The sequence below is a fragment of the Lissotriton vulgaris genome, chromosome 2_1, assembly GCF_964263255.1.
Source record: "Lissotriton vulgaris chromosome 2_1, aLisVul1.2, whole genome shotgun sequence".
Lineage (NCBI taxonomy): Eukaryota > Metazoa > Chordata > Amphibia > Caudata > Salamandridae > Lissotriton > Lissotriton vulgaris.
The window spans coordinates 865,598,427-865,625,071 of record NC_141687.1 but is presented as its reverse complement, the minus strand read 5'-3'; the positions used below and the strand labels follow the sequence as shown (position 1 = coordinate 865,625,071).

General features: G+C 46.5%; 1 protein-coding gene across 1 annotated transcript in view; it reads right to left on the bottom strand.

Annotated features, from left to right (window-relative positions):
- The window catches only part of LOC147731314 (melanoregulin-like), a 189,731-nt gene extending 186,891 nt beyond the window's left edge, over positions 1–2,840 (bottom strand). Inside the window, exon 1 of the mRNA XM_086954181.1 lies at positions 2,655–2,840. Coding sequence (XP_086810307.1) covers positions 2,655–2,724 — 70 coding nt within the window. The 5' untranslated portion in view covers positions 2,725–2,840. The remainder of the gene's footprint in view (positions 1–2,654) is intronic.
- Between the last annotated feature and the right edge of the window lie 23,805 nt (positions 2,841–26,645).

The following is a 26,645-nucleotide window of genomic DNA, read 5'->3' as shown; positions in this document are numbered from 1 at the left end:
AAATAAATATTCCTGGAGCCGGGCCTGATTGGAGGAAGTCCAACTGTCGTCCTCATTCGCGGGCTGAAGAGCGGGGTGCAGGGCCTATGAATTGGCCTCAGAGGGACCTCTGCTGGTCAGATCAGAGTGAGATGAGTCATCGGTTTAAATAAAGTTGTTGCACTCGTGCCACTGTGAAGGCCCATTAGCCACCTCCCGGCTGTTAGTACTCAGTTGCGGGCAATGGTTCTTCTGTGGACAGTGCAGCTCTCTCGCTGCCTGGCTCTGGGTGCTCTGCTGAGCTCCTGCCACACAAGGAGGGCGGGGGGTGGCATGTGCTGCAGGTTCCTTCTGGTGGCCATCTGACGTCACTTCAGGGGAACTTAAATCAGCTTTTGTACCTTGGGTCAAGTGTTCTATACGAGATCCTGGGAGCTCCACTGGAGATATTTTTTTACTGCCAGTTATAGCGGGTAGGGGCACATATCCAGCTGTGAGTCCATCATAGAAGCAGAGAGCGGTGCATCGTTCGAAGCTGAGAACTGAGCTTTTGGCTTCATTGGAGGTACGAAGATCAGAAAGAGTTTGACTGGATTGCTGCCCTCATGCACCTCTGAAGTTTTGAAAGGTTTATGCATTGTTGAAGTTCTTTTCAATAGGCGTTGCTTTTTGGATTGCTTCGTTAGCCTTTTTTGCCCTTCCTGATAGGCTAGTTGTTGATGTTTGGAAAGTCATTTGATGGAATGTTGCCCGCATCCGCATGTGGTCCCTCGATTTTCTGATGGTTCCTCAGGAGGAAAATGGGACTTTCTTCGCATGGGGGCACCCTGTCTTTCCCTTGATGTTGAGATTGACAGGCTGCAGATTTCTTGCTCAAACTGGTGCAGGACTTGCGTGGTACGGCTAGGGGCGGGCAGAATGTGATAGAGCTGTGCCTCGAATGATTGAGCTGTGGACCGCCAGAGGAGGGGGGGGGATTGCTGTCAGTAATTTTTGACCTGGTTGATTGGCTTGGCTGCGCTGACTCACCTTGTAGGGCATTGTCCTGCAACTGAGGGGAGAGTGCTGCAAAGGAGTGGAGTGGCGGGCAGGGAGCTCACCCAGGCCCAAGCTGCACCAATGGAGTGGCGGGCGGGCCGCTTCTGTGGACATATGGGGCTCTACCCCTTCTTGTGGAGATCTGGCCCACAAAACCTTGCCAACCATCCCTTTCCCTTGAGGTTTAATGAAGAGACGAGTTCTAGTCTTTAAGGGGCTACTTGTCCGATAACGCTTAGCAATCTCTTCCCAATATTGCGTTTGCTCAGTCTATGTCCTCCCTGTTCGTTCTGCGATGGGCAGCCTCGTGGGCATATTGTTACTAGCAGAGGAGGGCTGCGGAGCCTCACTGAGGTAAGTCACAATCTTGGCATCCTAGACCCTGGGAGGAAACAGACTCTGTACGAGTTTGGATAACTCTTGTAGGTCCTGCATGCTGCTTCAAGAGCTCCAGGTCTGTACACCAGACTCCAGCAATTGCTGCTCAGCTGACTTCTGCAAGGGTGGTGTCTTTGCTGCAATTTCTTTGGCAAGCCTTAATCCAGTCAAACAGGTCTACTTATGCAAAGGAGCGGATAATATTCTGATAAAATGAGGTGATCTTCAGGGGACAGCCCCAGGCCAGGGCTGGTGTGGGATGACACAATAGAGTTATTTGTGAAAGCCTCCTTGTACGGTGTACAAGCGCATCATGGCATGCTGGCCTGCACCGGATAGACTGAAGGAGAAAACCACACCTCAGGTTTGCCCCTTTGTGGTTGGAGTCGGTTTAATTTCCTCCATCTTACAGTCTTTGTTCAAGCGTGCGGGCCGAGCGCTGTCTACAGGTGTGCTACTTTTACATTAAAGTCGGATCCTTCAGCAAACGCGATTTTTAAAAGATGAATCGTTCATAGCATTCAGTTGTTCTTAATACGGCTTCAGATGTTTTGGTATTTTCATTTACAAATGGTTAACTTATTCAAATAAATCGCCAATCGCGACATTTCAGAGTAAGTTACGGTTCCCCGTTCCAGTACAGGTTTTCCATGCACTCTGGATGTGTATTGCTGTGGATCCCATTATAAAATGAGAACTACAAGTCCCACAGTGCCAAACATAAACGTGAACAGGTGCGCTTCTCGCGCGTAGATCTGGGCAAACTGAAATCACCGAGTTCCAAAAAGAAACACAATGATTACATTTTTCAGCAACTAGGCAGCGTTATGAAGAAAATCCACTAACATGAATACACTAAACAGCCATGGCCTCGGGAACAAAAATGCATATTTAGAATAGTTCTGTTTTTTTTTCTATTACTTATACAAGTGAAGCCGCGCCCAGGAAAACCACAATGCAATTTGAAACAAGGTAAAACGCCAGGAGCGGCTGAACAATTCACACCCGACTTGAAATAATCAGTCTCATGCTAACAAAAGGCGAGCGAAATCTATACAGTTCCCAACACGCTTCTGGCGTCGAAAGGAAGGTGTCGGGCGGGTGCGGGATAGGAAGTCACGCATTTGACTGGCTCTGTAACAACACTGGTTTGTTAAAGCCCTCATCTCCTGCCAGCTACTCCTTTAATTAGGGAGGGGGGAGGGGGGCATGGGTCAACTCTGCTCACAGGCCGCGCAGTAGGAAGCAAGGAAACTCACCGGGGCCGAAGCTGGCCTTGATCTTGGAGATGACATAGCTCAGAAGGTTCAGGGGTTCTTCGACAGTCATAGCTGGAAACGTAGGAACAATTTTAACATGCAACCTCAGTCATCATTACCAGCGAGAAAGCCCGAAGCAGACCTGTTCTCTCCTCTGACAAACTGAATCACGTGTTTCTGGGCTGCAGCTGATAGCAGAGCGGCGTCAACCTCTTAAAGGGCTCATGAGACCCGTGTGGGGTCCAGCCCCATTCCCTGGTTTCTTTTTCGCGGGAAGCACGTTTCATCCCTAGCAATTGGAACAGAGCCCAGTTCGTGGAAGGCTCACTTCAGCCTTGGGCTGTGACCAGTAATTCATTTTTGACCAGGGTTGGATTGGGATAAACAATGGGCCCGGGCACCCCCAAAATAGTGGCCCACATTTGTGGATCGTGCCTTTTCGCAAAACACTGCTTCCGTGTTTTAAGTGATATGAAAAGGGTTGTTCTCTAAAAGAGGCATATTTTCTTAACTTCCTTGAGATAAAATTGTTTGCTAATGTTGCCTTGATTCTGTGCACAGCTGAATTCACCATGGTTACACACACCAGAATATCGTTGGGTCTACATCTGCTCCGTCCCCTGCACATGTTCAATCTGCCTACATTAATGTGCCTGTAGCCAGCCCAAGTCAGATCTTCATATCAATGGGCGGCCCAGTGGGGGACTGGCAATGACACCTCTAGCCCCTTGGTGAAAGGAAGGGTAACAGAGACCCATCTGCCTCCAGATACAGGCCTCTAGATACGCCCCTGAACACACACAGTGGCAGATTTACAAGCCCCATACGTCACATTTGCGCCGCAGTTACGTCACTTTTGTGACCCATTGGCGGCGCAAAGCCAGCGCCATGCTGCAGTGTATTTAAAACGTGACGCATCTGGGAGATGCGTCACTTTGATAAGCCCTACGCCACATGTGGGCGTCCCGGCACAGGGGGGTGGGGGCATTCCGGCGCAGGAACGCCTCGGAAAAGTGGCTGAGATTTACAAGATTTCACTCAGTCACTTTTACGGCCATGCTGCGTCAGAACCCTGCGCCTGCTTGAAACAGGCGTAAAGATTGACGCAGCATGTTAGGCATAGGGGCACCCGAGCCTTGCTGGAGCGGCGTCGTGCCTGCGACGCAACTCCAGCAATGTGCCGTCTTTCCGCTGGGGGATGCGACACGCATCTGCCCATCCGTACGCCACGGTGCGCCGCATTGGAAATGTGGCGCATCATTGGTGACGCACGGGTGGTTTGGCGTGTCACTATTGTTCTGGCGCATCCCTGCTGATTAGCAGAGATGCGCCAGAAGTTGTAAATCTGCCCCATAGTTTGCAAATTGGCCACCTCACTGCCCCAAAAATCGTCCCACTGCTGCAATTCAGATATCAACCAATTGCCCGAGCGCCTGCTTTATCAATCCATCTCTGTTCATGACCAGGGCCATTGGGTTTATGCGGAGGGCAAATTTATTTGACATTGTTTACCATATCGTGCAATAAGAAAATTAAGTGTGTGCTGCAAATTGTGGCACATTCTGTGGCCGTTTTACTTCACTCTTTATTCATTTTAACACACATTCATGAGACCACAATTCCTTGAGTTCTAAAAAAAAAGTAAGACTGGACTGACTAATCACGCATGGACCTGGGAAAATTGGCAGGCAAGGAAAGGTGATCGGTTAACCTTTGAAAATGGTGTGCCACTGCAGGGCACCGCATTTAAAATTGTCTCCACACTCTTCATGTGTATCACCACATCTTTTCCATGATTATTGATTACATTCACTGAACAGATCCAAAACAAGCAAATTATGAAACATTCAGAGAGAAAAAAGACAGATACGAGAAATGAGATGAGCAATGGATGACTTTGTGTAATGAAGAACAGGCATACATTATACAGTATTCAGGGTCTGACTGGCCTATAGGGCAATCAGGCATTGCCTAATGGGTTGGTCTGAAAGTCAGTGTGTAGACTGTTTTTTTTGGCTATTAGTGAGCCTGTTTTATGGTCTGCTTGGCTGTTTTTAAAGTTAATTTCCCTGATGTTAGAATAACATTGCCTGTAGCAATGACAAAAGCACGCAGCCTACAAAACCACGTAAAACACTGCTACAGCATCTTCACAAGTTGAAAACTGCCCTTATTTGTAAACATGGTCCACGTTATTAGCCATCTAATTCACTAGTTGTGCCACTTTATTTTGGTTTTTTACTTGTCCGAACCTGATGGTATTACATTACAAATTCCTGAATTCGGTGGAAAAACTGTGCCCTGCTGAGCTCCCTATTCTCGATTAATACAGTAACATACGTGTGGTAGGGCTAGGCCACGCCCCTGCCCTACAGATGTTGGATGAAGATGATCCCCTGAAATAAGGTTATCAGATTAATACTTGGCTCATTGGGTTTAATTTCACACACTCATGTAGTCTGAGAGTTGCAGCCCAAATTCACTTCAGTTGATCCAAGTGAACTAGAACACTTGGAAACACTGATTTGTAAACAAACAACCGAGATTGAAGCATTGCATCCCTAGTCACATGACATTGTTTGCAGGGGCGGTGGGTGACATTTGAAAGTGGTGGGGCGCAAGGTGATTTGCATACAGCACCGTAGCGAGCTAGTGCAGTGAGCGAGCCCGAACCCCAAAAGGGGGGTTTATATGGGTTACCCCCCAAGAATATTTTGAAAAAAAAGAAGAAAAATTGTGCATTTTCAAGCAAATTTGAGAAAGCAGGAAGGTTAATAAAGCATGTGTGAAAGTGCAGTTATTACATTAATAGATGGCATAACATAGGTAGCTGCCTATTCAGTATAACCAAAGAGCTTCATACATTCCGTCCTATTATGCTCAGGTGCTGAATTCAGACTATAAGACTTTAAATAAATACCAGCTTGAAATACCATGTTTTAACAGTGTGGCTCACGCTCGCACCATGCACAGCTTGAGGCAATTAAATAAAGGCACTAGAGTAGCATGCCCAGGCCAGTCCGAACATTTTGATGAACTGGGGCAACAACTAAGGGGCAGAGCTATGAACTAGAGACTCTGGTTTCACATCTAGCTTTCTAGCATGACCAAACTGTGACATTCTGGGCAATTACTTTTCTACACTGTGGCTTGTTATCCATGATAATCAATTTTGAGAGAATCTTAAAATGATTCAATTCAGGATGCACACTGTACAAACAATCAAACATCTCTGTTGTATATGGTAGGACATAGTATTGCTCTATATATAACAACAAAGGCTTACATATGAGAAACAAGACAACTGACTAGCCTCGAGTCATTAATACAATTGTCAGAGAAGACGCGTTGTGGCTCACTCACCTTAATAAAAGCAGACCACTCAGTGTAACGATACAGTCTAAAGAGAACCAATCCACAAAATACTTTAAAAAATAAATAATGCAAATGTTCATAGCTCTGCCATAAATAAAATGATAGTCAGCAACACGTGCTGCAGGACTGGAGATCCAGGTTGTGCTAACAGCTGTTCATGCAGAGTAGATTTTCCAGACAGGATGCAACATAGGGGCAGCCCAGAATTATGAGACCTGACCATAACCGTCTTACAGTATGGGGTTATTTGCCAGGTAGTAGATGCTTGGGTGTTGTGGGATTATGACTCAGGGTCTCAATGCCTACGTGTGCCCACTGCCCATCCTAGTCAGTTGCAAACTTGGCTTGGTAGCGTGGGCATGGCCTGTTTCTTAGAACAGGCTGTGAGAACACTAACTGCTGGTATCGTATGTCATAATGCCACTTGACGGACTTGTAAAATGCATAGCAAAATGAGATCCTGGCATTCTGTCTTGTTTTCTTGTATGAAATCACAGCTATAATACACCACAGTGGATGAGAGAGCAGGGGTAGTCTTACAAATGCAAGCATCTCACAGCCAATGGGCTAACACGAACACTCTTTGAAAAACCAGCAGGCTAAGAAAGATGTTATTTACCAGAACAAAGAGAGCAGCAGTTGAACCTGTGTTAAGAAACACAGAGAAAGCGGGAAACAATGCATTGCCAGCCTTCGTCTTAAGGACAATTTGATTGGAGTTAGGGGGAGGGCCTTCAAGAGCCCTGTGATATGCCTTGTACAAGTGCAACAGGTTGAACATATAGAAATAAGACACCTGCCAAAGGAATGCAACTGGTAGGGAGTGACCACTAATTGCTCAATACCAGGTAAAAGTAAAACACCATCTCATATTAAGGATAATTGAAACTCTATCTGCAGTCAGATTAAGCATGACATTAAGATCTACCTCTGTGACATTCCGCAGAGTTCCACCCACCTCTAGTTTCATGTATAGCCCTAGGCCGGATGCTCAGATTACTGTCAAACATAATCATTGGGGGACAGTGTACACAACTGCAGAACTGTGTTCTGGCATGGTTGACAGGGTGAATTGTTATCCAAAGTAACTTTATTCACAGGTGCCATAAAAACTTTTGTCTGAAAGTCATGCACCCTACAAAAATCCCCTTGGAAGGCCAGAACAAGGCGCACATGGGAGAAACAGGATATGTACCTTAGGAACATTAAACCATCATAAATATTTGTACTGTAAACAATACATAATGTATCGATATGTATCAAACATAGGCAATGTATAATTGTACCTATTAGTTTTATTGTTTCCCTTCCTCTTTATATTTAATTATTAATGTTTTCACACCAGATTACCTTGCTTCAATAACATATTTCTTTTTATTCCATATGGCCTTGTACATATATGATTTACTTAGACAACAACCTAAATGTAAGTACATATGTGGCCTTGATATCTATATGATTAATAATGTATGTAGCTCTATTTCGTTGAAATAATAAAGTTCTTTAAATTAAAAAAAAGTAAAGTTGAATGAGCATTTGGACTAGCAGGGCCTCTTGGAGCAATGCCAATGACGTCACTGGTCAGGCAAGGCTTGCTTTCAATGTATCTGTCCAAAGTTTAAGAACTAGTTATTGTACATTTCAAAGGCTCCAAATGAAACGGTTCGAAAATGCACATTTGCCTGAAAATGTCTTTTATTCAAATCATTTGAAGGAAATCTACATTTCTTTCTACTAAAGTCACCAGATGCCTATCTGTTACCCCTTCCCTGATTTCACAATATTCAGTCAACCACTTCCAATTCTGTCCCCTACTTTCTCATCTTTCCCTAGAGCCTGTTACACGCTCCTCCTTTTCTCATCTCACCCCCTTACACGTCACTTTCAACCTTGTTTATTCCCGTGGTGGCCATGCCCTTTATTTCTTGTTTTCTTTCTATCCCCCACTCTTTACATGTTCCCCTCCGGTTTATTTTACATCCACCCATCTCTCTGTCTCATTCTGCACTTTGTCACCAGTGGTTTTTTCCAACTGGTTCGAGCCTCGTGTAATTGGATGTAAATCCTTTGAAGCAGTCAGTGGACGTGTGAGAGCCTCAGCTCATTGAGTGCACTCTACAGCGCTTGGCTAATGCTGGTCATTTCTCTGGATTAAAGCGCCAAGAAGCTGAAGGAAGCGCTGCCATATCCCATCTCTTCATTACATGATCATGGAAGATCCCAGGTAATGATGGATTTTTAAATAAAGAGGTATAGTAGTTCATCCTCCCTAATTTTATTTTCTTCCGAATCGCGGACCATACTGACGTTGCCGCACCAAGAGTCTAGAACCTTACTTTTTTATATTAACTACTTTCATTAAATGCTAGCAGCCACTCATAAGAATTTTTAACTAACAACTCATATACATCCGGGCACTTATCTCCCCTCCACCTATCCTTCACATTACCACCCAGTAGCCCCCTGATGTATTGTAGCACAGTGGCCCAATAATACATTTTGAGGTCAGGCGCCGCCAGTCCGCCCCGGTCTCTAGGTAAAGACAGATATTTCAGTCCCGTCGTGTTTTGCCTTTTGCCCCTATGAATCGGTTCATGACTCCCTCTAGTTCCCTAAACCAATTGTTATTAAATTTTAAGGGGATGGTCCTAAATAAATATAGCACTTTTGGCAAGAACAGCATCTTTATTATATTACACCTCCCTATCGTGGTTAAATGCAACTTGTTTAGCCTATCTAATTCTTTTTTAGTTTTTATAAGCACCGGGCCCATGTTCTTTTCCACTATCTTTGACAAATCAGATGTTACTGTTATACCTAGATATACTGCTGACTCCGTTATTCTCTGGTCCACCATCTCAACTTTCTTATTTATTACAATTTGTGTTTTACTCTGATTTAATTTATAGCCTGACAGACTACCAAAACCAGCTGCTTCCCTCTCTTTTTCCACTATTGCCAGAGCTGGATCGATAGAGGTTATGGCCAAATCGTCCGCATACACCAGAATTTTAGTTCCATACCCATTCAATATAACTGGCATGATACTTCCATTGAGCTTGATCCTCCTTATAAATGCGTCTATGTATAGAGCGAAAAGTAACGGAGAGCAGGGGCACCTTTGCCTTGTTCCACGTCCGATTTTTATAACCCTGCTTACCTCTCCCATAATTCTTAGGCTGATCCTTGGATTTTTATATAAAGCCTTCAAGGCCCCTACACAGCCATCCCCCAGCTTGACTTTTTTTAGCACCGCCCAAAGAAAACCCCACGAGACCCTATCGAACGCTTTTTCAGCGTCCAACAGTATTAACGCCATAGGGTCTCGTGAGGGTTCCACTCCGTCAAGTAATGTACATACCCTTCTTATATGTTCTGCTGTCCCCCTACCGGGGATAAACCCATGTTGTCGAGGCGAGACGATTTTGCCAATCAACATGCTTAATCTGCTAGCCAGGATCTTTGAGTATATTTTTGCATCACTATTCATTAAGCTTATAGGTCTATAGGGCCCTGGGTTGGTTGGGGGTTTATATTATTTAAGGAATACAACCATTGTGGCCTCTCGCCATGACTCCGGAGGTGCTACCCCCTTTTGTATATTAATCATAAGGTTATAAATATCTTCTTCTAAGCAGTGAAAAAATTATTTATAAAATTCCAATGGTATTAAATCTGGACCTACTCCCTTCCCTGCCGGTAGTTCTTTTATTGCTCTCTGTATTTCCTCTAATGTGAAAATAGATTCCAGAGCTTTACTATCCTCTGTTGTTAACTGCTCTAATGCCGCGCTTTCTAAATATCTCTCTATCTCATGGTCATCCCCGCTACAATCTGGGTCATACAGATTCTGATAAAACTCCTGAAATATGGAACATATCTCCCCTGGTGTTTTTACTACCGCCCCTGTTCTTGCCTTAATTTCTGGTATCTCCCCTTTAGTAGCTGCCTGCCGTGTTCGAGTAGCTAATATCCGACCAATCTTTTCGCTATACTCATATTGGTCTTGCTTCCAAGTCAGAAACTTTCCTGCTGCTTTAGAGGCTAATACCTCTCCTGCAGCTGCTTTTGCAATAGCTAAATTATATGTTATTCCCATAATGTCCTGGCTAGTTCTAATCACCTCGCTCAGTTCTCTTTCGATGCGAGCCACTGTCTTCATCTTTCCTTCGATCTCCTCCTTTTCCCTCTTATTCCGTTTGATAGAATAACTCAAAGTCTCGCCCCTCACACCAGCCTTCATAGTATCCCAGACTACCGCCGGAGAGGCGGTCCCTCTATTTAACATCAAAAAGTCTTTAAGCCAACCTTCCATCTGAGTAACATATTTGACATCTTGTAGCAGAGCTCTCTCAAATGTCCAGTTCGAGCCCTGTCTGTGATAATTTGGGACCATTTGATCTAAAAGCAGAGGATTATGATCCAACATCACCCGCGGCAATTTTTTGACTTTAGCAATAGATGCTATCGAAGGTGATATTAGAAAATAATCTAGCCTTGCTAAAGCTTTATGCGGGGCGGAATAATAGGTGCTGCCCCCTCCACTACCATTTTGATGCTCCCATATGTCTATTAGCCCATTGTCTTGCATCAGCTGTGTCAATGCCCTATGGCTTTTTTTCTTTCGTCCTAAAAACCTTATTGGATAATTTTTCCAGAGGCCATTCAGGCCATTTATGTTCAAATCACCACACATTATTATTGGCATTGGCCAGTTTGCCATTTGTGCATTAATATGGTTGAAAACCTCAGGGTCATCTACCGTTGGGGCATAAACCGAGCAAAGAGTGAACTTAAATCCCTGCCCCTGACATTCCATCATGATCCATCGGCCATATACATCTACCTTCTGCCTTCTCACTTCGATAACCCTACCCCGAGCAAATACTGCCACCCCGTGTCCTTGTCCCTTGTGTTGTGTATGCTACTAATTGGTAACCTAATTGTCCCAATAAATCCTTTTGAGTAACCTCTATATGAGTTTATTGTAAGCATACAAGATCCGCATGCATCGTCCTTAAGTATTCTTTCAAATCTCTTCGCTTTTTCGCATCGTTTAGCCCACAAATGTTTAAAGTTACTATCCGCATAGTTTTTTTCCCTTTTCCCTTTGCTTCTCCTCTTCCTGTGTTTATCCCTCTGATCTTTCTTTTTCTCAATGATGATGATGTTTTTGTCCCATTTTCTCCCCCTGTGCCCCCCTTGACCCCTCCTGTGCCCTCCCTCCTAGTGATACCCTCCCTCCTCTTGCCCCCCTCCATCCCCGCCTGTAGGAGCAAGCAGACCTAAGGTCTCTGTGATGGAGTCCGGCCAACGGCCTCTCTCAGCCAGATTTTTGTCTGCCTTGTCTCGTGCTTTTAAAATTATTTTTTTTTTTTATGATTGCCTACCGCTTTAATCTTTGTTTAATTTACTATTGTTACATTTCCATAAAATTGCCCCGAAAAGCCCACGATTAACCCCCTTGCCACCTATATCACCATTAACCCCCATGCCCTCTGTCCATTAGTCAGTTATTTTTCATATTTCCGTCCCTCCGTCTCTATATAGCCATATCATAGGGTCTTCATGCATCTTTATGGGTCTTCATGGGTCTTCTCTAGCTGGTTCTCTTGGGCTTATCGTGTCCATATATGCCTTTGCCTGAATTTCAGACATGAAGACTCTGGTGGTGTTTTTGTGAATTATCTTCAGCCTAGCTGGGTTCATTAGGTATGCCTGTAATCCCATCTGATGGCATGGGTCCAATAATTCTCTCAGCCTCCATCTCCTTTCGACTGTGGTATGACAATAGTCCGGAGTTGTGAAAAAGACTTGATTGTCATATGATCGTTTGGCATTAGGTCGGGCTTTGGCATATATATTTCCTCTCTCAATAAATAATTGCCCAGGTACATTAGTATAGCTCTTGGCTTCTGTGTCCCGTCCTGAGCTCTCTTCTTCGATATCAATGGGAATCTGTGTACTCTCTGGACCTCTTTTTCCCAATCCCAATGGTTCAATTCTGGAAATGCACCTTTCATCAATTTTAGGATGTACGTCTTTACGTCGTCCCCTTCTGCCCCTTCCTCAATACCCAGAATACGAAGGTTGTTTCGCCTCTGGCGATTCTCTAACTCTTCCAATTTCCATTGGACATCTACCATCTGTTTTTCATAGCTATTTAGGTTAGCTGAGTCCTTCGCTTGCTGGTCTTCCAAGGTACTTGTGCGGTCCTCCAGATGGGATACTCTTGTATTCGTGTCCGTACAGATCTTTGCCACTTTTTTTATTGCACATTGCAAGTTCTTTGTTGCTAATCGATTCTTTTTCTCTTCGATTTTTGTCTCATCCTGTAGTTGTTTTATAGAGTCTAAGATCAGCTGGAGTGTTGGGGTTTCCACCCCTGCAGCCCCCTGTCCTGTGCTCTCAGGATAAGTCATCCTTGTGGCTGAGTAGTCCCATCTCAGGGCTGCTTCCGCGCTAGTTCCGCTCGCCCGCCTTTGTCCGCTGGCGATCTGCTCCTGAGATTGAGAGTCTCTCTGCTGCCTTGACAGCCTCTTTCTCCTAGTTGCGGGGTCCTTTTCTTTTGAGGAAGCTCTAATGTTCCCTTCCAAGCTCAGAGCAAGGCTAGTGTCTGTGGGGTTCTCCCCTTCACTCACTTCAATGTCTGATAGGGCGTCCTTTGAACCTTCCGACCCATCTGTAACTGAGAAGAAATTATCGGCTGCATCTAGATTGTCTTCTGGGCCGCTAGGGCGCTACTTGCGGTGATTTCCTAAACCAATAACTCAGTCACCAGCATCTCAGCCTCCGCCTCCACCCCCTCTTCGGCGGCAATTCTTCCTGGCTCAGAGGAGTTACCCAGCTGATCCATGATCTCCCCCCATTGGGGAGTTGGTTCAGATTCTTGTGTGCTATCTTTGCTGTTTGGCATGCCTGCTTTTTGCTCCGCGTTCTTTCTGACCATATTAGGCTGTTGAGCAGGGGAGAAGTAGCCTGAAATGCTTTTAGACCCTGTGGCTGCCACTGCTGCTGCATTTACTGCCCCTTGTTTCTTCCCTCTAGTATTGCTCCATGCTCCAACCACTTCCGCCGTGATTGTCTTAGTGCCTACCCCCCTGCTCTCACCGGGGGCACTGTTCACATCCTTGCCCTTCACGGACTCCTTCGGGGGTGCCGGATTCTTAACTGCGCTGGGTGTACCCGCACCTTGCTCAGCTTGTCCATTTGGCACAGTGCCTCCCAGCCTCCCCATCCTCCACGAGTGACTTTTGGAGCCATTATGAGTACTTGAATAGATACTTGTATGCAGCCACCAAGCCTTCCACTGCACTTATTCTCAGATAGATCTCTGATTAGTCCACTACTACTCCCTCCTCTACATCCAGTTCTCAAGGCACAGTCAATTAAGCTCATAGCGCAATTTCCAAGGGCCCCTCAAATCCCACGAACTCCACTAGCCCCAATGTCTTTCCGAACCCATATGAGATTCTACTGTGCTCGTGATTCAGCCCGTCTAGCAAAGTGCTTTATCTTTATATGGCGTCTGACCCAGTTCTTTACGTGCTTACCGCACTTGTCTGTGCCTGTGCCCGTGCAGCAATTACAGCTCCGACTCTTGCTCCAGCTTTATTTCCACCTTCCTGCACCATCCGTTTCCTTGCATCGAGTCCCCCAAGCTCCACTGATCAGCCTGCTTCCGCTTCTGTGCTCTCTGTGTTCCCTGCCGAGCACGCCGAACACGCTGACAGCCTCTCCTCCAGCTCGGCTGCTCCCACCCCTCACTGGTGTTCCGCTGGCTTGCCGCTCCCTCCGTACTGCTGCCTCCGCGAATGCCGCCGTTACAGCTGCCAGGAGCTCTGCAAGACTGCTCTGGAATACCACTATTGCCATAAGTATTACAATTTCTTAATATCTTCCAATAGCACGATTCTCATCCTTGTTATCCCCCGGCATCGGGAGCGCTCTCCTCAGCTGTTTGCCTGGCGCCATCTTGCTCCTCCAGCTCGTCGTCTTTTTCTAAGAAGTGCTGCAGGCGACCAGATGAAAAGTGTCCGGGTGGATCCAAGGGTGGATCAGAGATATGAAGAACCTGAAAGCAGAGGGGACAGAGTCTGGGTTACTAGCCAGTGACCAGGAAGGTACCAGGAAGGAACCAGGCGATGTCGGGTGCTTGAAGGTGAAGAAGGTGAGTTTGTCTCTTCAGCCACGAGGTCCAGGAGGCATTAATGATGACCAGGTGCTGGATTCAAGCTGTCCCACAATGGATCTAGATGACTGCGGTGTTGGTATCTAGATTGGACCCAACAAGCCTTGGCAACTGCAATCCATGCAGGATGTTGAGATTGGCTCTGTTGCAGACCATCAAGGTCTGTGACACTTCTTCTTTTCAGGGAAGCTGAAGCAAACCTGGAGCAACAAGGAAAGCAAGTTAAATTCAAAGGAAGGTCTTCAGGGGGCTCACAAGCCAACAGGCAAGGAACCAGGAAGACACGTTGAGCTTAAATGCAAAGGCGGGGCCCACGGGACACTCGCGGAGTGTGGGAGCCTGGGCTTCAGTGCAAAGGGTGCTTGGGGCTAGGGCTTCCCATACCCCAATGCACAATTTACTGAGGCTTCAGGAAAGGAGTCCAGGTAGCAAAATGCAGGATGTGCAAGATGTCCAGTCCCACGTCTCTCGTGTCCGCAACGGGTCTCAGCTTTGCTTTAGATGTGGGTCAGTGTCAGAGACGTATGGAAGTCCAGTTCTTGTGTTGCGGAGTCTTCGGAAACTGCAGACCGGCAAAGTTGCTATTGGCGCGTGTTTGCACAGGGTGGGCACTCCTTGACCACAAGGGATATGTCTTCCATCTTCTAGTCAGAATGGAATGTTGAAGGTCCAAGATATGTCTTTCAAAGATTCATCCAGTATAATCTAAGGTCCCAGGACACAGCTCCTATACTTATACTGAGAAAGGGGACTGGATTACCTGACTACGTCCCTCCTATGGGTGGACCTGAGAAGGGGGTGGTTACACCCCTTTCCCTTTGTCCAGTTCTGTGCCAGAGCGGGGCTGGGGTGCCCCAGCAACTGGTTTGAACCGGGCTATGCATTAAGCACGTTGTGTGCCCCAGGCAGTGTCTAGAAACATTCACTGAATGCAGCCCTCCCTGCCCCAATACACAAAACCCCTGTCTGGGGAGGTGCCAGCACCTCCCTGTACAGGAAACCTACTGTCCAGGCCTCCCCTGCTGAACTTTTGTCCAGCAGCAGGAGGTCAGACTCATGTCTGTGGCAGCAGCATCCATTTTGGGATGCTAAGGCTCTGTTTAACTTTAACCTGGTAAAGCAGTAACTACATGTCTTCTCCCTCTAGAAGGTTGGAATGCTACCCCCACCGCCAGAATGGGGGTGGTATTCCAAAGTGTTTGACACCTTACACAACGACATGTTTTGATAAAGCCAAACCAAAGTTAGCATTAACCGCGAGGATTATAATGCACTTAAGAGTATATGGTATGGCTATATCATAGAACAGCTATAAGGAGATGGTTCCGAAAGCTGCAGAGGGGCTCAGCTCATGCTAGGGCACCTTCTCACATAAAACCAAGCACTCTGCCTCCAGGATTGTAGAGGCCTACCTTAGGAGTGGCTTATAGGTGTTTATGTGTCTATATGTAAAGGCAGATGCATGTATACTATATCTAAGTAAGGGGTGATTACACCACCTTCCCAGGCTGTGTGAACAGACGTGTGATGTCAGTTTGGAAGGCAAACCAGGGGTGGCACAATACATGCTGCAGCCCCTGGTAGGCCTAGGTTACACCTATGCTCTGGGTACCTATGGTACACTATACAGGGGCTCACAAGAGTGACCCAGTAACCAATCTGGTATGTACCTAAAGTACATGGTATCAATTTAGAGAGAGAAGAGCTGGGCTGTGGGTTCTGATTAGCAGGCCCACAGCCACATTAAAGTCGAAAAACCAGAGAATCACAGCAAAAAGTGGGGGTGACCATAGGAAGCAGACCCTACTCTCCTACAGAACCCCTCCCCCCCCCCAACACAGGGACATTAAACTAACCTTGACCAGCTGAGTCTTCATGTTCTAAGTGGAAATATCTGGAGAGTCCATCTGCATTGGCATGGTCAGTCCCAGGTCTATGTTCCACTATTAAGTCCATCCCTTGTAGGGAAATGGACCACCTAAGCAGTTTGGGATTTTCACCCTTCATCTGTTTTAGCCACAAGAGGGGCTGATGGTCTGTCTGAATCTTGAAGTGAGTACCAAACAAGTATGGCCTCAGCTTCTTCAGGGCCCAAACCATAGCAAAGGCCTCCCTCTCAATAGCTGACCAAAGTTTCTCTCTAGGGGTCAGCCTTCTGCTAATAAAAGCTACTGGCTGCTCTTGACCATCTTTATTCAGTTGTGAAAGCACAGCACCTACCCCCAACTCAGAAGCATCTGTTTGGACAATGAATTCTTTGGAGTAGTCTGGACTTGGCAGAATAGGAGCAGTGCACATGGCCTGCTTCAGGTCATCACATGCCCTTTGACAGCTGACTGTCCACTGAACTTTCTTTGACATTTTCTTGGAAGTTAAGTCATTCAGGGGTGTCACTATGGAACCATACCCCTTGACAGATTTCCTGTAGTACCCAGCCAGGCCCAAGAAAGCTCTGACCTGAGTCTGGGTGGTTAGAGCAGTCCAGTCCATTATGGTCTAGATCTTGCTCTGCAATGGTTGAACCTGGCCTCCACCTACAAGGTGGCCCAGGTATACAGACTGACTCTGCCCTATCTGGCACTTAGTAGCCTTGATAGTTAGGCCTGCCTTTTGCAGGGCCTCTAATGCATTCTTCAGGTGGATCAGGTGATCTTCCCAAGTGGAGCTAAAGACAGTAATATCATCTAGTTAAGCTGCACAGTAGTCATCCAGACCTGAGAGGACTTGGTTCACCAACCTTTGGAATGTGGCAGATGCATTTTTCAGACCAAAGGGCATCACCACAAATTGATAATGCCCCCCAAGGGTTGAAAATGCTGTCTTTGGCTTTGCATCATCAGCTAGTCTGATCTGCCTGTAGCCAGCTGTCAGGTCAAATGTACTCAAAAACTTGGCAGAGGCCAATCTGTCAATGAGTTCATCTGCCCTGGGTATTGGATGGGCATCTGTCCTAGTGACAGCATTGAGGCCTCTTTAATCCACGCAAAACCTTATCTCTCTCTTACCATCTTGGGTGTGAGGTTTAGGCAACAGGACTACTGGACTGGCCCAAGGGCTCTCTGAGGGCTCAATGACTCCCAAATCCAACATCTTTTGGGCCTCTGTCCTGATACAGTCCCTGACTTGATCAGGTTGCCTGTAAATCTTACTTTTACCAGGCAGACTGTCCCCAGTGTCCACTTCATGAGTGCACCAGGTAGTCTGACTAGGAGTCAAAGAAAGCATATGTCTGTAGGACTGTAGAACTTGTCTGCAGTCCTGATGCTGTTGGTCAGTGAGACTGCCTGCCAAGGCTAAACCATCAACTGAGCCATCACCAGGGTTCCTGGAAATCAGGTCTGGGAGAGGGTCACTCTCTTCCTCCTGTCCCTCATCTTTAGCCATGAGCAAGCCCATGTCTGCCCTGTCAACATATGGTTTCAATCTGTTGACACGAAGCACCCTGTGGGGGCTCCTGGGAGTTCCAAGGCCAACCAAATAGGTGATGTCTCCCTTCTGTTCAACAATAGTGTGGGGTTCACTCCACTTGTCTTGGAGAGCTACTGGGGCCACAGGCTTCAACACCCACACTTTCTGTTCTGGCTGGTAAACAGTCAGCACAGCCTTTTGGTCATGCCAGGACTTTTGCAATTCCTGACTAGCCTCAAGGTTTTTGGATGCCCTTTTCATGTACTTGGCCATCCTGGAGTAGAGACCAAGTACATAATCCACAATGTCTTGTTTGGGAGGTTTGAGAGGTAACTCCCATCCCTCCTTCACCAGACACAGGGGTCCTCTTATAGGATGCCCAAGCAGAAGTTCAAAAGGGCTGTAGCCAACCCCCTTCTGTGGTACCCCTCTGTAAACAAACAAAAGGCAGGGCAACAGGATGTCCCATCAGTGTGGCTCACTGGTTAGAGGTGGCAGACCCGAGAGCAGAGGACGGCCCGGGACCAGGGTTCGATTCCCGGAGCGGCAGGTTTCTGGACCAAGGTCAGCGGACTCGATAATTCTCTCGCCTCGGTGCCCACTCTGATCAGCGATCACACTCGGCAACTCTGGGCATTAGCTTGCCTCATCTTCACTAACGGCCCCACCAGACCGCCGGGGATGCCTGGTCTCACCCTGGAAATACCCATTAAGGGACCATCTCTCAGGGAAGCCAGGAAGGGTTTCGCAGCGGTCGAAGCGCCTTGGGACCCTCCGGGTAAGTAGTGCGCTATATAAATGCCTATACATTTACATTTACATTTACATCTCCGCCTAAGCTTTTCAGGGAGACCCTTAATCATGCCCTTTTTAGGTCTTGTTGAATCTCTCAACTAGACCATTTCACTGTGGATGATAGGGTGTGGTAAACTTGTAGTTCACTCCACACTCCTTCCACATTGCAGTCAGATATCCAGACATAAAGTTTGCACATCTGTCTGAGACAACCTCCTTTGGAAAGCCCACTCTTGAGAAAACTCCCAGGAGGGCTCTTGCCACCACAGGTACTGTTGTGGTCCTTAGGGGAATTGCTTCTAGGTATCTTGTGGCATGATCCACTACCATCAGAATAAACCTGTGCCCAGAGGCTGTTTGGGGATCCATTGGTCCAACAATGTCAATCCCTACACATTCAAAGGGACCCCCCACCACAGGTAGTGGTATTAGGGGGACCTTTGTGGTGCCACCTGATTTGCCACTGGCTTGGCAGGTGACACAGGAGCGACAAAACTCCTTGGTATCCTCTAACATATGAGGCCAGTGAAAGTGAGGGACAAGCCTGTCCCAAGTCTTGTTCTGGCCATGAAGTCCTGCAAGGGGAATATCATGGGCTAGTGTGAGAAGGAAGCCCCTGAATGCCAAAGGTATGACCAACCTCCTGGAAGCTCCAGGCTTGGGGTATCCAACCTCTGAATGCAGGAAACCATCATCCCAATAAACTTTGTGGGTCCCACTAGCATTCCCTGCAGCCTCAGCAGCAGCTTGCTGTCTGAGAGGTTCAAGAGAAGGGCAGTCCAACTGCACCTGCCTCAGATCTGCCCTGGAGGGTCCCCCTGTCCCAAGAAACTCAACCTGATCAAGCTCTTCTAGGACAGTTTCCTCCTGGGTCTCACAATCAGCTTCCTAAGAAGACACTGCCTTAACCCTACTGCTTCTCCCGCTGGTAGGCAACTGGTCCATTGTTCCAGAATCCAGTGCCTGTTCAGTGTTGCAATTTCTGACCTGTGACCTAGTCACAGCAAGGACATGTGCTGATATCCCTAACATTTCTACATGGGTCCTATACTCCACTTCAGCCCAAGATAAAGTCTCCAGGTCATTTCTTAGCAAACATTCTAGAGGGAGGTCTGAGCTAACCACAACCTTTTTGAGGCCAGTTACCCCTCCCTAGCAGAAATTAACAATTGCCATACTGTGCGTGGTAGTGACATTGCTAGCATTGGTCACTAGGTAATTTTCACCTAATAATCTGTCCAGGGTCCACATAGCCAGGCGTCACCATTGTGACACTAGCACATGTGTCCCTGTAGGCCTGAGCCACTTTGTCATTATTTAAAGGAGTTTGTCTGTACTTTCCCAAGTTATTGGGTCTCACAATGGAGGACAGAATTGTGTCCCCATCACAGATCAAAACAGCTTGAGTTGGTATTCTGACTAGGCCAGAATCCATCTCAGTTCACATGGTTAACCCCACTACACCCTTCTGTTGAGAACCACCACTTTGAGCTGAACTAGGGGGAACAGTTGCCTTAGGGGCAATGGTGGCTGGAGCTGTCTACTTTATGGCACAATCACTGGTCCAGTTAATATTTACTTTACAAATCTTGCACCAAGGTTTCTTTGGGACTTCGTTCATCTTAGATTGTTGGGAACCCCCACCATTATAAGCTTTTTGGGGACATTGAGAAGACTTCTGGTCTTTTGCTTTCTCCCCACCCTTTTGGTCTTGCTTCTTCTGATCACCACCTTGGTTCTGTACCTTCTGCTTCACCCTGGTTCTGACCCATTTGTCTGCCTTCTTTCCCAATTCTTGGGGAGAGGTCAGATCAGAGTCAACCAAGTGCTGATGCAATAACTGGTTTTGACAGTTGTTATGAATTTGGTCTCTCATAGTCACTTACTTTACTGCCCAGTAACCAGCCTTCCAGAGCCTTAGTAGCACAATCTACAAAGTCAGTCCAGTCCTGAATCTGTGTCTTTTTGGTATCTCTAAACAGCAACCTATACTGTTCAGTGGTTAGGCCAAACCCATATATCAGAGCACTCTTCAGGACATAGTAGTTGTCATAATCCTCTTCTCTAACAGTGAGGGGCTTGTCTCTTCCTTTGTCTGCAAAGGAGAGCCACAAGATTGCTGCCCACTGACTTTGGGGTACCTGCTGTACTTTGCAAGCCCTCTCCAAAGCAGTTATCCTTTTGTGGATCCCCAATCTGATAGGGAGGGACACTCTTGTTCAGGTTTGTATGGTCATGAGACCTTCCCCTATCTCTAGGAATTATGCTGCCACAAGTGGGATCTAGCCCACTCAACTTTGTCTCTCTTTCAAGAGGTTGGGTCTCTTTTGCATGGGCAACTTCTTGCAGCTTGATCCTCAGCTTGACCTCTTTCATTCTAGCTTTGTGCTCTCTCCTTTGAGGAGAAGTCACCCCCCTGTGAACAGAGGCACTGGACCCTACTGAGGAATCAGAATGATCAGAACCACTCGAAAGTGATCTGCGCCTTCTGTTTCCACTGTTAGGCCTATTTGGAAGGTTAGAGGGGGGCTGCCATGGCCCTCTCCACCTCCTGTGTTGCCAAGGTCAATTTCATCAACCTCATCCTGGTCAGCATCCACTTCCTCATCAGAGACCACTGGATCATCCCCAGTATTATTCTCTTCTGTGGAAGGATGCCCCCCTCTCTACTACCTTGGTTACATCGGTCTTATGCATTCTCTACATCGTGAGCCACTAAGATAGCTACCAGGGGGTTAAAGGTTGGACTCTGTCCTTGTCTCAGTCTTCTGACTGAACACAAACTTCTCAGTTCTTGAAAAGTGAATGTGTCATACTTAGAAGGCAACCTTGGGTTGCATTCTGGCAGAGGCCCACTAGACCCTGCCTCCAAGGACATTTCTAGTGAGGTGTGGTGTGTGTACATACCTACACTATTTGGTTTCCAACTAGAACCTCTCTAGGAGTTGTAGTCAGGGTGTGCTAAGCCCTTACCACCTACAACTACTAGTAGAACTTATGTATATAAGACTTGATTTATATGTACCTACAGGTACCTTGATATGATCTTTCAGATGACATCTCACGATTATTTGGTAAAACAGATTGCAAGCTCTTATCCCAACCACTGCACACCAATGTGAGACGTTAGCCTGGCATATGATGTCCACTAGTTCCAGTGGGCACCTTGCACCAGTCTAATCAACCCTTATTGATGGTGGTTGTAAAGTCAACCTTATAGAAAGCTATCCTAGTGGTAGCATGAACCAGCAGTCTTCAGGCTAAGACTTCAGTAGGCGAGTTAAGCAAGTTGTTTTACCATATATAATCCCTTGAATACCAAATGAAAGGATACCACACAAGGTATATATCAAATATATATGTATTTAATCTAAACAAAACCCCTCTGCACTCTTTATGAGGTCAGAGTTAAAATACAATACAAGTCACACAGTTAATATACGATAAGTTGCACAGTATACGTTATGCCCTAGGGGCCTCACAAACCAAATACTAAGAAAGTGGTATAAGTACCACGTGAGAGTTAGAAAGCAGGCCTGGGGCCTGTGGAATCACTGGGGCTACACTAAACAATCAAGGGTTAGGAAGTAGGAGGCCCACGGGAAACGCGTGCAATGTCTAAAAACAGACGCTGGTTACCATTGACTTTCTATGGGAAACAAATAAGTTACAAATATACAATTTAGGGACACTTTCGGATGGACTAGGATGGAACCCTTTTAAACTAGGACACTTCGAGAGTCAAGACCCACGGGAGCACCAGAGTATTTGTGTTACCTCACCCAGGGAAGCCGGGTGCATAGGTGTCATTTCGTGTCGGGTTTCTTCGTCGTTTTCTATGGAGAGCTACAAAGAAATGCTGCAGGCGACCAGAGGAAATGTGTCCAGGTGGATCCAAGGGTGGATCGGAGATGTGAAGAACCTGAAAGCAGAGGGGACGGAGTCTGGGTCACTAGCCAGTGACCAGGAAGGTACCAGGAAGGAACCAGGCGATGTCAGGTGCTTAAAGGTGAAGAAGGTTAGTTTGTCTCTTCAGCCACGAGGTGCAGGAGGCATCGACGATGACCAGGTGCTGGATTTAAGCTGTCCCACAATGGATCTAGATGACTGCGGTGCCGGTATCGGGATTGGACCCAACAAGCCTTGGCAACCACAACCCACGCAGGATGTCAAGATTGGCTCTGTTGCAGACCAGCAAGGTCTGTGGCGCTTCTCCTTTTCAGGGAAGCTGGAGCAAGCCCGGTGCCTAGAGTACACCTATGCCCTCGGTACCTATGGTACACTATACAGGGACTCACAAGAGTGACCAAGTAACCCATCTGGTAAGTACCTAAAGTACATGGTATCAATTTAGAGAGAGAACAGCTGGGCTGTGGGTCTATTTAGCAGTCCCACAGCCACATTAAAGTCGAAAAACCAGAGAATCACAGCAAAGAGTGGGGGTGACCATGGGAAGCAGACCCTACTCTCCTACACAGAGTACTATTAGCTTTCAAGAGTTCTGGTTAAAAAGGCTTAAATAAAGGTTCTGTGAAAATAACAGAGTCTAGCAAATCCAGCGGACCGCGTCGGTACGGGCCCACTCAAATGTCGACAGACTCAGTTACAGTACCTTTTACTTGGGGTGGCCAGCATGGATGTGCCAGCCGGTTCCGGTGATCGTCACGGTGCAGAAACGAAGTGTTGCAGGACACGTTGTCCCTCGATGCTGTGCAGGCAGTGGCCCGTTGACAGAGTCGGTGGATCCAAGGCTTGCGTTGCAGGGCGAGACGGTGCTTCGATGCGGTCCTTGCAGCTTGCGGTGTCGCGAACGAGCCAGAGTTCGGGAGCTGGCATTGATCAGTCCGGACAGCGGTGCGAGTCGTACGGTGCATCGCGAAGCGGTGCCCAACTCAGACTAGTTCGATTCGGTGTAGCGCAGTGTTGTACGTCGTGGTGTCCTTCCAGTCGCGGTTCAGGCTACGACTGGTTGACAGAGTCGGTGAGCGCAGAGCTTTCGTTGTTCTAGGCGGATGTTGCTTGTTGCATTGCCTACAGGACACCGGGCCGGTCGGGAGAGTCGGTCACAGCTCCCTGCCTCTGTAGCCACTTGTTTCCAGCAACAATTCACAAAGACTGATGAAGTCCACTGGTCCTGGGACTTCGGTCAGGGGCAAGCTCTCTTCCAAGCCCTTGGAGATCTTAGCACAAGTTAAAAGAAATATCCACAAAGTCTTTCTCCTCCTTTTGGCAACAAGGCAACCACTGCAGGCCAATCCCCCAAGCAGCACTTCAGCTTGGAAATAGTCTCTCCTCAGTTTCTTCAGGTTCCTTTTCCTCAGCAGAGGTTTCGTCTTGTAAGTCCAGAAGTGATCTAATTTCTTGGGATCAGAGTCCCAATATTTATACCCCAAAATCCTGTGCCCAGTCCAAACCAGTTCTGAAGCACTCTGTTTACCAGACTTCTCCTTTCCTTTCACAGTGCAGGGCAGGAATATCAGACACCCCGCAGGGGGTGGAGCCAGCATTGTGGAAGGCAAGTACAGCCCTGGAGCACTTTGTTGGCAGTCTTCCTTCTCTTCTTTCAGTGTGAACGGCAGAGACATCAGACGCGCCACAGGGGGTGGAGCCAGCACTGTGGGGGGCAGGCACAGTCCTATTCAGGTCCCAGGTGCAACTCCTCCCTCCCATCTAGATGCAGATCTCTCTATTTACCACTGGGCTGACTCTTTCTGTCTCCTGGAATTCCCCAGCCCTGTCACTCAAACTCCAGACAAGGAATGCACAACCTCGCAGAGGCAGGCTTAAATGGTTAGGCAAGCAAATGCCTACTTTTTAAAAGTGGTATTTGCAAACACAGAATATTGAAATAAACTTCACTAAAAGATGTATTTTATTATTCTGAGTCCAGGCATACTAAACTCGAATTTCTACCATGTTCTCTGAGTCTGTTAGGATTATAAAATGTAACAATTCTAACAGACCATTCTGGCCTATGGAGAACAGACAGCCTTGCTAAAGTGAAAAACGAAAATGGCTGTAATTCACTATTAGGACATGCCATACACATCAGGGCTTGTCCTACCTTGTACTTACAATGCACTCTGCCCTTGGGCGTACCATAGGGGTGTCTGATATGAAGAAAAGGGAAGGTTCAGGGACTGGCAAGTGGATGTACTTGCCCTTTCAGCATGACAATACCAGACTGCACGCAGGCTCTGCAATGGCAGACCTTAGACACGTTTTTACAAGGCCGCTTCTGTGGGTGGCACAACCAGTGCTGCAAGCCCACTAGCAGAATTTGGATTTACACGCCCTGGGCACACTCAGTCCACTGTACTAGGGTCAGAGTAAACCAAAAAGTCAATCATGGAGTCACCAATTAATACATTCATTTACAGTAGGGAGAGCATATGCACTTAAGCACTGATCAGTAGTGGTAAAGTGCCCAGAGTCATAAAATAGCCAACAACAGGTCAGAAAAAAAATATATAGGAGAAAGGCAAAAAGTTCAGGGATGACCCTGCAAAAAGGAGCAAGTCCAACACTGTCCATTTAATTTTTGCTGTCACAGTGGATATGCAGCTTCATCACATCAGCTTGTTATGTGCAGAAATATGGAACGAATATTACAAAGCACTGTTAGCTACCTTGTTTTCCTGTAGCCAGTCACTTGGTGTGCACCTACTTGTTCTCTCATCAAGACTGACAATTACCAGTACAGCAACTATTCTTTGTACCAGCCAGTATCCTATTCAGAGATCTGTATACTGCATCTGTTACACTCTCAGCCTATTCTAGATTTTATATTAGCTGAGCATCAACTTACCCTCAAGTCAGTCTCTACATAGGAGGATGCCACAATCATCATAAGAACCTGCTGCTGCTCACACCAGCAGATACAATTTTAGATGGGGACATATTAATTTGGCATCCTATTTCTATCCGCCCAGTCAGCGCCTTCTTCTTTCCAAGGAAGCTTTGCAGCAGCATCTCTTCTAATCAGTAATGCAGTATCAAAATGACAACCAGTATATTCGATCATGTGAGTAAAATCAGCCCAAAGTTTCACCACAGTCTGTAAATTGATAATGCAGCTATAACGATCAATAAAAGTGTACAGTACCAATGAGTTGCATTTTTCTGTAAAAGAAATTAATGATTGTAAATTTGGAAAGGTTCGATGGTTCACCAGGTTTAGAAGTATATAAACCATATCACGGAAAGGAAGGTTGCTTGGAGAACTTGACCTGCAGTAAATAGCACTGTTTTCTACGTGCCAATACTTAGATTTATTTACTTGGTACTCTTAGTTTCTAAAGCAAATGATAAAGTAAACTTGTTTTGAACATTAAAGCACCATCACCCTTCCAATGTTATAAGTTATTTGATATTGATAATGAAGGATTTCTACCTGACTAGTGTGTTCTCCATTGTTGTTCACTATTTGATAGGTTCTTAATCAATGCTACATTATCTTAATTGTATATCTGAAGATACTTCCTGAAACAATGTATGTAGCTGCTTTTTTAAATTTTGGATTTGAAGTATTTCGCTTTATAGGGTACACCCTTTGTATCTATAGAGATATTCCAGCCTCTGTGTGTGATGTAGGCAACCAAAAGTTAGATGCTTCACTTCCTGTGATAGCACCAAGTCAAAGGTCATACAATGTTGCTTCCTTTGAATTTATAAGGGTCCAAAAGGCAGGTGATGTCACTTCCTGTGATGTCAGCAGGTCAACGTTTGTGTGATGTCACTTTTTGTGACATCATCAGGGGGTGAAAGAACAGGTGATGTTACTTCCTGTTATGTCATCAGGTCAAAGTTCATGTGATATCACTTCCTGTGAAATCAGGCAGTGGTTTACATGGCATTTGGTGTCACTTGTGCTACCCCTATCATTTTGATGAATCGACGTCCATGGTGCCACCATAAGGGGAATGGGACAAGAGAGAGAAACAAAGACACTATGTGTCTCAATCCAACCACAACAGAAGTAAGTTGCCTAAACCAACACAGTGACCAAAAATCCCAATGGATTGATGAGGATGCTGTCTACTGCAGGTCACATGGGGCCTTTCAGACCAAGGAGGCCCTCCTTAATGGAAGAGGATGCCTGACACACAATATTGTTTCATGCTTCATCATAGGCTTCCTCTCCCCACCCTGGTAAGATGTGACTGCCAGGGCGGACTCAACTTCTGCAAAGACTTGGCGGTAGGAGGGAGTTCTTACATAAA